The sequence below is a fragment of the Chroicocephalus ridibundus genome, chromosome 8 (assembly GCF_963924245.1).
Source record: "Chroicocephalus ridibundus chromosome 8, bChrRid1.1, whole genome shotgun sequence".
NCBI lineage: Eukaryota > Metazoa > Chordata > Aves > Charadriiformes > Laridae > Chroicocephalus > Chroicocephalus ridibundus.
The window spans coordinates 24,175,947-24,187,532 of NC_086291.1; the positions used below are offsets into that span (position 1 = coordinate 24,175,947).

The 11,586-nt window shown below is 44.6% G+C and overlaps 1 protein-coding gene across 1 annotated transcript in view; it reads right to left on the reverse strand.

Annotated features, from left to right (window-relative positions):
• VAV3 (vav guanine nucleotide exchange factor 3) overlaps nt 1–11,241 on the reverse strand; it is a 171,638-nt gene extending 160,397 nt beyond the window's left edge. Inside the window, exon 1 of the mRNA XM_063344034.1 lies at nt 10,966–11,241. Coding sequence (XP_063200104.1) covers nt 10,966–11,169 — 204 coding nt within the window. The 5' untranslated portion in view covers nt 11,170–11,241. The remainder of the gene's footprint in view (nt 1–10,965) is intronic.
• Between the last annotated feature and the right edge of the window lie 345 nt (nt 11,242–11,586).

The following is an 11,586-nucleotide window of genomic DNA, read 5'->3' on the forward strand; positions in this document are numbered from 1 at the left end:
AGGTCTGTGAATCTGAGCAATTATAGCTGGGAAGACACACAAATTTGAAACATGCTCCAGTCTGCTGCTCAGGAGGTTCTCATGAAAAGCAGCTCCCCTGTTCCCAGCATGGCTCAGCCCTTCCTGCATCGGAACCCTCTCCCATCACCATGTCTGTATTCGCATGCAAATCGCACGGGTCCCGGTCAGCAAAGGCTTTCATCTCAGCTAATCAATTTACCAGGGTCTCCCACAGGAAGGGAAATCTATAGGACTCTAGATACAGCTATAGAGGCATTCCAATAGGATTACTGGAGTCATTTCCATAACACTTCATGAAACCTGCAACAGCACAGAGACGGTAGCTACAACCGTTTTCTAAGACACAGTCCTTCTAACCAACAGTATCGCTTAAAGACATCACCGAAAACGACAAATGTTAAACCTCAGCTTTTACAAAGATTGCCATCTGTTCAGCATACTTTAGAGTGAAATCAGTGGTCTCAGCGCGATCCGCAGAGAAGATGCATCACTATATTCAGTGCTGCCAGCCACAACTGCAAACTGAATGAACACAGACCCTGAATAACTTTCTCATGACTACTTGTAGCGATTCACATCAAGGCGCAGCAGTGGGAAAATTCACGCTGCCCTCTTTGTGATGGATAAAAAGAAGATCAGGACATAACAGGGACAGACAGAATACAAAACAAAATGGCTCGGGTGAACCCCATTTAGGACTCACATAAAACCTCAATGCACTTACACACCTGTTAAAGACCACTTAAAGTTTTAACATATTCTCCAATTTTAAAAATGCTCTAGGAATTCCCTAGACCCAAACATCCCCGAGAGGACACACTCACATCCCACACCAACCCTTTGGGTAAGGTCCAAAAACTTTTACTTTGTATCAAGCATCCCAAAACCTAAGCAAGATCCACAAAAAAAATAAGAGAAAAAGAAGGTGGGAAATCAAAGCTCAGCAGGAATTTTCAACAATGTTTAAAAATAAGCAATTGCCAATTCAGAGAAGAATGTGATACAACCTGAAATCCTGTGTCACTTTGTGCACACATGTGGAGGGTAAACCACTAAGAGAAAGTGAAACTTAAACGTTTCCTCATAAAATTTGGTGCAGTTTAGCAAAACTGGTATTGATCTGAAATGCAAAACTTGAGCCGCAGTGTAGCATCAAGAGGTTTTCAAAATATCTGCCTAAATATAAGTTAGGTTTTTAAAGCTTGGCAGAAATCCCTTTTCAACCAATCAGACATCAACTGACCACGAGCCCAAAAGCAGCAGCCTGCAAGGGCACTTCGAGGAGCCTCAGTCTTCCTATTTTGAGAGGAGCTACAGGCAATAGCAATAGTTTGAACAGTCTCTCTGGTGTTTCTTACTTTTTACTTATTCTCCAGGAAAAAGAAATCCAAAGCTCAATCTAAATCATACTGCCATAAGTAGAATTAATGAGTGTTTACCCTGAGTTGCAGTTCACATGCAGAACTCTACCATCACCGTACCTCCATCCAGAGACACCTAAAATCCGACAGGCCCATTAGTGCAGTGAAGGTGTGGTCCTCCATCTACCTTTAACCATCTCTGCACTGGAATCAGGTATATTTACTCATGGATCCTTAAGAACTCAGAGGGGAAAACAGCATGGCCCTCATGGCTTTTTATCAGTTGATGCAAGGCATCACTGTTACGTGGAGTAGCAGTTGGTGGGAATTTGAAGTCAGTCACCGGAGCGTGTAAATATAATCTAAATCATGACAGCCAACATGCAACCAAAACAAAAGGAACTACACAGGCTATGATGATGCCATCAATATTACACTATTAGAGTGTGTGCGGACAAAATAATGCTTTTTTTTTTTTTTTAGCATCAAATTTCCTGCACAACAGTGAAGTGAGGCTGCTTTGACAGTCAAAATTTTCAAGGGCCAACCTCTAATCATTCTGCTTTAGTTGACTATAAGGCTTCTTTCCATGTAGAAAGGATGTGAATGTAGGAACAAGCAATGGCACAAAGTATCCTAAGTATAGGCTATACTGTACATACCCTTATATAACTGAGAAACAAATAGGTAAATTTGATGGTATCAAGGATTAAAGGGCATATCTAAGGATTTTGGAAATACAAATCTTCTTGTCCTGATAAGCTTTACCAGTTAAAAATAGGCTTTAAAAAAATGCTTTAGGTTTTGGGGTTTTTTTCAGAAAACATTTGATTATAGAAACAACATCAAATATACATTTTGTTTGCTTCTCCAAGGCAATCATACCATATTCTCCATATCATTTAAAATAACTTTCAAGTGAATTTTAGAGGGATAAAACTAGTGAAAAATAGGTCACGACACATTAACTGAATACCTACTAACCAATTATAAAATAAAAGTCTGATTGAAAGTAAAGGCAATTTACAGGCCCAAAATATTTTGGATTGTAGTACAAGACAGCTGAACTTAATTTTCCCCAATTACATTAGTTCTTATCTGTAGGTCTGCAAGTGTTTTAAATAGTACGAGTGGCTTTTATACAAATTGCTACGATACCACTATATTACACAATTTGTGACTAAGGTGTCATGTTCTGAATATACCACGAATCAAATATCCTGTTAACAGTCCTTCAGTGTTTCATGTTACCAAGGCATTCACTACTGCCATTTAATACAGGAGGAAAGAAAGGGTCATTGACTGATATTTTTCTAAAAGATATGTTCTCACTTGACAGTGTGTTGAGCTGGAGCCAATAGCGTTCCCTGAGCTTTGAGAGAACACCTTTCTCCTAAACATAAAAATTCAAAACCTTACTACAAAGATGTCAGTTCAGATTGCATTTTACATATCGCAAGTCTTCGCAAACAGCTGGTATTTCACAATGCCTGAAGTCTTAAACTTGGCTTGTCAAAGCAAAATAGGAGCAAAGAAAGGTTCGTTTCAGATGATGATGAATAAACTGTAAAGCGCAGGAAAAAAATCAATAGCTGATTTGACAAAGTACACATCAATTCGTACTTCTCTGTGAAACAGAATTTAGGAAATACTGAAATAATAGGGTGTAAGGTAGTACAAAACATTACTATGGAGTACTATGGAGTAACTTGGAAGTACTGCAATGCTGCTTTGGATCTATAGAAAGGAGAATAAAAATCAAAGGGTTTCTATGGGGCTTTTTGTTCGTTTCTGTTTTTAAAGAACTACACATACAATTTTAGTATTGGGGGAATGAGTTCAAAAACTGACGCCTCTATATCAAGGAAATTTTAAGGAAGATAAAACTGTCAGTGACCTAATAAAACAATCTTCCTCTTTCTAATAAATACACCTTCCTCTGTACTCAGAGATACCCAGGCAACACAGGGCATAAGCCAGGACTTCCCTGCCTGCGACAGACAGGGACGCGCAGGCGTACAGAGGGGAGCACACTCCAGCAGGTTTCCTTTGCAGCCACAGGCACTTGTCCCATTCCCACCTGGGTCAGCTGCTGGTCAGGGAGCCAACATCACTTCAGCAGAAAACGGTCCCTTTCCCTGCCTGCCTGTATTGTATCAATATCAAACTGCGTTCTGAGTGTCCTTCCTACCCATGCCTCTCACCTGCCTGCTAGCTGCTGCTCCCAGTTAACCCTCCTCCCCAACGCCCACACCGGTCATCCAGGCTCAGCTATGCCAGGGCCGGAGCTGCCAGGTCCCCACTGGCATGGCCACGACGGACAGACCACCACGCTCCCTGCGGGGTCCTCCCCCTCCCCCTTTCCCAGCAGCAGCTGCCTTACCTTGCAGCCGTTTTCCCCCCTTACCCTCTGTGTTTCCTTCTTTACACCTACAATTTAATCAACCCTTTTGCCATTCAAAGGAGAGGGGGAAAAGGATGCAGGTGAGAAATCCAAGATTCTCTGTCTCACCAGTGGACAAATTGTACCAAGGTATTGTACTAACCCACTCTGGTGCGCAGTGCTGCAGCCTGGGAAGTAACCTCCTGGACCTTAGAGTCCTAAGGCAGTAGGCTGTAACAGAGACCAGCACGCCACCATAATGCCATTATCACTAAAGAATAACACAGCATATCCAAGACTGGGTTTCTGTATTTATCTTGGGATAAATTTTAAACAATTTTCCCTGCCCTCTCTCAAAATCCTTACATCTCTTTCTTGCCGACACTACCTTCAGCTTCCCAACTTTTTCTGACCATTCTTTCTGGTTCATATTTGTTTCTTTGGATTGTTTCCTCCTACTTCTTATATATCCTTCTCTCTTTCCTCTTGAGCCCTTTTGATTTATTAGTTTCTTTTCAGAAGCAGTCCTTCAGCTTGCCACTATCACAGGTCTCCCACCTTTGTGCGACAAGGTTCAGAAAATAACCTGGCTTCTCGCACACAGCACAGCAGCGTGCCATACGCAGACATTAATTTAAATTATCCACTGCTGGCACACGCTATAACCTGTGAGAAACCAGTATGACTATTCTTCCTGTTAATGCATTAGACAGCTTCCAGCACACTAAAATGTTGTGCAGGAGAGGACATTTGAAACAATTCTTGGCAAGATGCATATGCTGCATTTAATAACTGTATGATAAATACAGCTTGTAAAATAAATCTTTACAATATGGTACAACTGCAGTTTTCCCTTCCCCCCAACAAAAAAGAATAAATGTGAATCAATTAAAAAAAAATTACATCAGTTTTCAAATATTATTTTCCTCCATCTTCTTAAGGTAAGAAGAATTACCTCAAAAAACTGGGTCACTGCTTTTTTTGTCAGTTGCTTTTCTTAGCACAAAGCATAGAGGTCATATTAAGGCTCTGCTTTGAACAAATATTTATTCAAAATATTTTACCAAGTCCAATATGTGTAAGATATGCATATGTATACATAACATACATATGGATGAATCTGTCTTTTAGGGGTAATACATCTTATGGATATAACTTATGGCCAACACAGCTTTCATTCAGATGAATCACGGAAATAAAGTAAAATGCGGTAAAGACATTTAGTGGATCAAAGTACCAACAAGTAAGCAAAGAAATTGAAAAAATCTGAAAAGTTAAAAAAATATTTTAACACAATTACATTGAATATGCAGAGACAGTTTTACATAATTCAAAAAGATGAGGGTTTTTTGAACACATCTCTTCTTTCTACACACTTACAAAAATTGAACCAGTTCCCAAACTCTTGTTCAAGCCCAAAAAAATTTGCAGCTTCAGAAAAACTGCATTAATCTAAATGTATCTTTGTGGTACTTTCTTAATTCAATAACCTAGCACCTAACGTAACAAGCAAACAAAGAGTAAGAGTTATTTTGCACAGCAGTTCTCTCAAAGATCTCTCTGCCCAAGGAAAATAGATTACTGATACCCTGTGACTCCTGGGAAGGGCCACAAGTATGACTCCGAATCCCTTTTATTTTCTCATTTAGCTCATCTGGTCCCTCCTAAGATCCCAGACCTAAATTGCATACATCCTCATGCACAGAGGTCAGCACATCCACTCACATCCCACTCTTTCTCTTTTAGATAACATGCAGAGTCAAGAGACAATTCCCATTTCCTCCTTTGCAGAGCCTCGTGGCACACGAAGTTTGATCCCCTGACATTTGGCATGCGCTCCTAGGATACAATTTGGAAGGAAAAAGACAATATATCAAGCAGCATGGCTGCAGGGAGGCACACATGGGGGAAGGCACAGAGAAGCGTACCCACCTGTGGGAAGCTTGCTGAGGTGGGATGCACGCTCACCGAGTTAGGGGCAAGAGACCATGGTTATCATTTGGGGGGGATGGGAAAGGTCCAAACCAAGGGTAGGATCAGAGGAAATGGAGAGCTATGTCTCAGCACACCCACATCCTGAGGCTACCTGATACCACTGTAACCAAGAAAAATAAACTACTGCCCAAAAGCTCAGTTGCCACACCGAAATATAACGCGGATGACAAAGATAATGAACTTCCTTTGGACTACGTGGTCACACCAAAAAAAAGTAACTGCCTAAAATTAGAAAACATTTGAACTTTTAATACAAAGTGAGGGATATTTTGTTTATTTTTATTAGAATAATAGGAAATCGTTATTTTTAATATTTAATCTATGTCAACATCCCCTTTAGTAAACTCCCATGCCAGTATTGCATTAAGTGCAGTTTTCCTGTTTAGCAATCTCTCACAAGTTAACTAAATGCCTCACAAAACCATTTCAAAACTAGTTTGCAAAGTATTAAGGATAAAAGATAAGCATTAAACAGATGACATCTTCTGCAAATCCATCGTAATCCGTTGGTTTAGGTTTTATATTTCTGGTGATAAATTATTTAAGTTCTTGTATGATTATGATTAAACACTAGGATTAGTACTCTCTGTTATGGATCACTTCTATTTTTATTATTTTCACCAGCCTACGTTAGCCAAGAGGCAGCATCTGAGGAAAGCGAATTGTGACAATGATCGGCTCCCATGGAAGACGCAGATGCTGAGGTGCAGGGCCCCGTCCTCCATCTCACTGTCACCAGGCACCAATGCCACACTTCAGGGGAAACCCTGCAACGCAGCAGCACGCCAGCCACATCTCTGCAATTCATTCAGCCCACCCCCTCTTCCAGCTCCCCTCCCAGCAGCTGCGAGGGTTAGTGCTTTGTCACACGGCACTGCAATAAGACCACTTTCACAGCACCAACTCCCAAGTCTGAATGAGGCAGTCTCTCCCCGACAGTTAAAGGCCAAAAGACATTATTTGATCCATCTTCCAAACATCTTTTCCTGATGGCACGTGCACTGGTTGAAAATAACAACGCATGTTGCTAGCTTGTGGGAGTTCAAACAGTGAAGTGTTTTTGAGCCTTGACAGAGGAGCTCTTAACAGAGCCAACACTCTCTTCTTTCAGTCACTGGGAAAAAAACCTGGACATGACCGTCCCTGAACTTGAGAGTTTCCAATCTCATATGCAGCCCATGTGCAATTTTTCACAGGGGACCCAGTGCTGAGACTCGCCAGCTTCTCAGACAGGAGCTAGGCAGTGTTCAGCTTGCAACTGGGAGGTGGACGATTCATCGGCAAAGCAACAACACTGCTCGTCACTTATACATGCGAGGTTTATACTTTCACATCCGAGGCTTACTTTCTGGAAAGCGTAACTGACTGAATCAGCTTCTGTTCTTCAAAGGACAACTTCCACTAACCAAATACAAATATTTCCATAAACATACAGAAACGCAGATGAAAACAGCCAGCATTCAAATAGCTTCTCAACCCAATACTTTGCAATCTAAAACCACCGAGACATTTCTCTGACACAGGCATTGTTGTCTCCAAAAAGGTAGGGAGGCTGAATCCACAGATTTCAAATGTGTAAAACAGCCCACCCACGAGAACAGCTGTGACACAAGGTGCGTGGCTGGTGGTGGGACAAAGGCATGCAGTTCCCTGTGCTAGCCAGCCTATAAAAGAGAATATACCCACTGCCATTTGGTCAAACATGTGTTTGTGTCGCAATGTCGAGCATCGCCAGTCTCTGTTTCTATTCCTGCCCTGAGAGCTGGCAGCAGCTGGGTGCCTACAGAGCAAATCGGTGGTGCTCCTGTTTGGCTGAACAAGGCTCCACCAAAAAGCAGCATCTGAAGCTGCAGCATCAGTCACAACCCCTCTACACTTTTGATGTAGCTTTTAAGGGGTTATCAAGGTCTACAAAGCAAAGCCAATGAGCATCACTGACGTCTGATCTGACACATTCATTCTGAAAAAATAAATATGTAACAAAATGAAGGAGACTTGACTCTTATGTCAGAGGCCTGACATCTACTCCCAGGCCTGCCTGAGGCACCATCTCTCACTTTCCTGTTCTTTGGCACTGCTGCATTTGTAACTAGCCCCCAAGACATGAAAACTTAGTTCATAGAGAAAGGCCTGACAAATGTCAACAGCAGTGAGAGGCAAGGCTAAAATCACACAGTCTGCCTTCCACGAGGCCCATTCGTGAAGCCTTCACCCACCTTTCTCATTCCCTGTGTTGCTCAAAAACTGTGTGGTAAGAATCCCCTGAGCCATTCTAAGATTTTGCAGCAGAAAACAACATCAGATCAGGGAGTATGGGAGCTGCAGCTCGATTCTAGAAGATGACAGATAAGGGCAACACGAGGTTCAAACGGTTCATCTAAGCAGCACAGAGACAGCAGCACGTTCAGGCAGACTGTGCAGTCAGCAGCCAAGACGATTTCCATCCTAATGCCAGCTCTGCTCTGGCACCTTATGCCTCCAATGCCTATAAATCACTACCCCACAAGGAATAGGAGAGTTAGCTAGTGTATCTACAAGACCCTGAGATCCTATGATGCAGCAAATGCATTAGTTTACTGACAAGTATTATTCTCACAAAACTCACACTTTAGGGCTCAACTCCACAGACTCCAAGTAGATGTCACCACATTAATAATCTTCAAGCCTCTGAGACTTCACCGTAAGTTATTGCTAAGTGCTCTTTACAGTCTTAGCAACAAACTACAAGCAACTTGCAGAATTTCAACCTACTACATTTTTAATAACAGACCCTTTCCAGCGGAAAGTGTCTCCTTCAAGAGACTTTTCATTAAACCCCGCAGAACCTCACTACAATGGTCAAATCTTGATCTCACAGAAAGCGAAGGTAACATTCCCAGTAAATTTAATGCTGCGGAGAGTTATCCATTATAGGTTTTGATCCAGCAACGGTTCCCCCTATTTCAAGGGTGAAATCAGCGTAGGGCAGAAATGCACCACTGGAGAGAGTGGTCTGCAGCACCGTGGAGTGCAGGGTCCTCAGGTGTACAGCAGACAGACAGGCAAGGAGGCAACTGTCCTAGCTGTGAAACAATTCCAGTGGCCACATTATACATATATAAAGCTCAAGCTCAAAATATGCATTATAAATAATCCAAGATCTACAATTATAATCCATAGTTCAAATGCACTTAGAGAAATAAATATTCATCTTGATTCCCAAACCTTCTCTAAGAAAGAAGACAGATGAGCATTTTGATACTTATTTTTAGTAGATGGAAGGAGACCACCATAGTTTCAATTCATCAAAAATAAAATTAAGTAATATTGGTCCAGACAAGCAACATTAATCTCTAATTGAAGTTGATTCAATAAGTTAGCTATCCAGAAAATACTGTGTAATATCACGAGGACACCCTTCCAGTTCATTAAAAAAATGAGAATCTGTTTTCATACTTTCTATCCATTATAAGCAGGGCAAGAAACCATTTCCAACGGTTCATATGCAAAGTATTTATAGTTCTGCAAGCTAAACTGAAAAAGGGTCAGTTTGGAAGGAATCAATTTAACTATAATGAAAATAAAAACCAGGGCTACGGTACAGTTTAGCGAAGTCCTGAAACACTCACAGAGTTTGCACCGTTCAGAGAGAGAATTTATCTGGATTTCTGCCATTCGGAGGAGCCCACCCTCTGCATCTCTCCATCGCTCAAATAAAGTATTGGCTCTGCATACGCCATTCAAGCAGGCACTTGAGCTCTGAAGTACCTGGGGACAGCCTTTATACCATTCACATCCAGTACAAGGTTCTGGGAGTTTTTATTCTGACTAACTGAAATATACCTGATACTTTTTTTTCCTTTTCACACCATGGGCCTACAGAAAATGTCCCCTTGGTAGTAAAACATAGCTGCTAAAAAAAAAAAAAAAAGAATTCAAGAAAATAACTGGCTTTGTGAGTAAACATGGACAAAGAACGTTCCTCCCAAAAGTGTAATTTGCTACTACTGCTTTTTGCCAGTGTCCTAAAAGTGGACGGCAATTTTTATTCCTATAAATGTAAAACAGAATCGTAACACTGAACTGTTACAGTGTACCCATTTCTCAATGTTTTAAAACGCATGAAAGGCTCAGAAGTTCAGTTTCCTTTCAGACAACATCTGCTCGGCTGCCACCGTCTCTGCGGAGGCATAGGTGTACGCACAGCAGTGACAGGAAGTCATGTATATATAGAGCCTCTTCTCATTGAATTATTAATATAATCTTATCTCGATATCTGAAACCAGCTTTATGAGGCACAGTAACAAAACATCAGTCCCAACTAAAAAAACGCCCTGAAAAGGGGATGAATTTGGAATTACGTTTCATTATTACTTAACAAAAACATCCAGTTGAAAAGCTAAATATAAAAGGGTCTGAAGGGAGAAAAAAAAAAAAAAAGAGACTAAAACATAGGCAACCAGCTATCAAGAACACGATTTCTCATTACTAATCACTCCTTAACGTTCAACTTCATTGGTGGCAGAAGTAGATGCGAAGGCCAGCTGACAAGTATCACCATCGCTTCTGTGGCGCTTCCCTACAGGCCCCCCCGGTCCCCCCCAGCCCCCGCCGGGCCGGGCGGGCTCCGCTCCGCTCCCCCAGCCCCAACACCACCGTCCCCGGCTCCCGGTCCCTTCGCCCTCCCCCTCCATCTAGGTAAATCCAGAAAAACTAGAAGCAAGAGGTCCATTTGTATTGTAAACCGCTCGTATTAAATACTACCGTAGGTAAAACTGTTAAATCGCTGACTCTGGGAACTTCTCCTCAGCACAGCCGCCCCGACGTGACTGTGTGACCCGTGTGGCTCCCGCAGGACAGGGAGGGACGGGACTCGGGCAGGCTCCCGCCCGAACCGCCTCCCGCTGCAGGCAACGAGCCCTCACGGGGGTTTTGGGAGCCGCCAGCCCGCAGCTTCGGTCGCGCCCTCTCCCGCCGCCCGGGACCCGCCGGGCTCCCGCACGGCAGACAGCGGGAGCCCGGCGGGGGCTGACCCGGCTGGAGCCGCCGCTCACCGCCCGGCGGGAGCGGGCCCGCCGGCTCCGGGCTGGGAACAGAGCAGCAGCCGCGGCCGCATCCAACCCCCCGCGTCCCGCCGTTCCCCCTCCGCGCCCGCCAGCACCCGCGGAAGCCCCCGCGGAGTGGGCAGAGAGGGGCGCGGGTGGGGCGGCAGCCCCGCGGTCGCACCTGGGACATCTGCGGGCGCAGGTTGATCTCCTTGAGGTTGATGGAGTGGCTGCGCAGGTTGTTGAGGAGCTGGCAGAGCAGGACGCCGTCGCGCAGCGTCTGCGCCAGGTCGAAGACCTGGGCAGTGTCCCAGGTCACCCGGTGGTTGGGCGGCAGCACCTTGCAGCTGATCAGCCACTGCCCGCACTGCTTCCAGGGCTCCATCCCTGACACCGCGCCGCGATGCTGCGGCCGCGGCGGCCCCCGCTGCGCCCTCCCGCCGCCGCCGCGGCCGGTCCCGCCCGCCCCGCCCCCGGCTCCGCGACCGCCCCGCCCCGGGAGGCGGTGCCCGCCCGCCCCCCAGCTCCCTCCCTGCGTCCGAGGCGGGTACCTGTCCCCGGGCAGCCGGGGGCGGCCGCGCCGCCCTCCCCGGGCAGCGCTGGAGGCTGGCGATGCTCCTCGCCTTTGCTCTCGCAGCGCGCCTGAGGTGGCACAAACAGAGCACCTGCCGGGGCACAGGACACGGCTGTCTATACACCGGCGTAATGGCCTGCTCCGGTTTGTTTCCAGCCTTTTGTCCATTCTCTAAGAAAACAGATAAATGCTGAGAAGGGGTCCAAGCAGCAAGCTGGCAGGCACTAC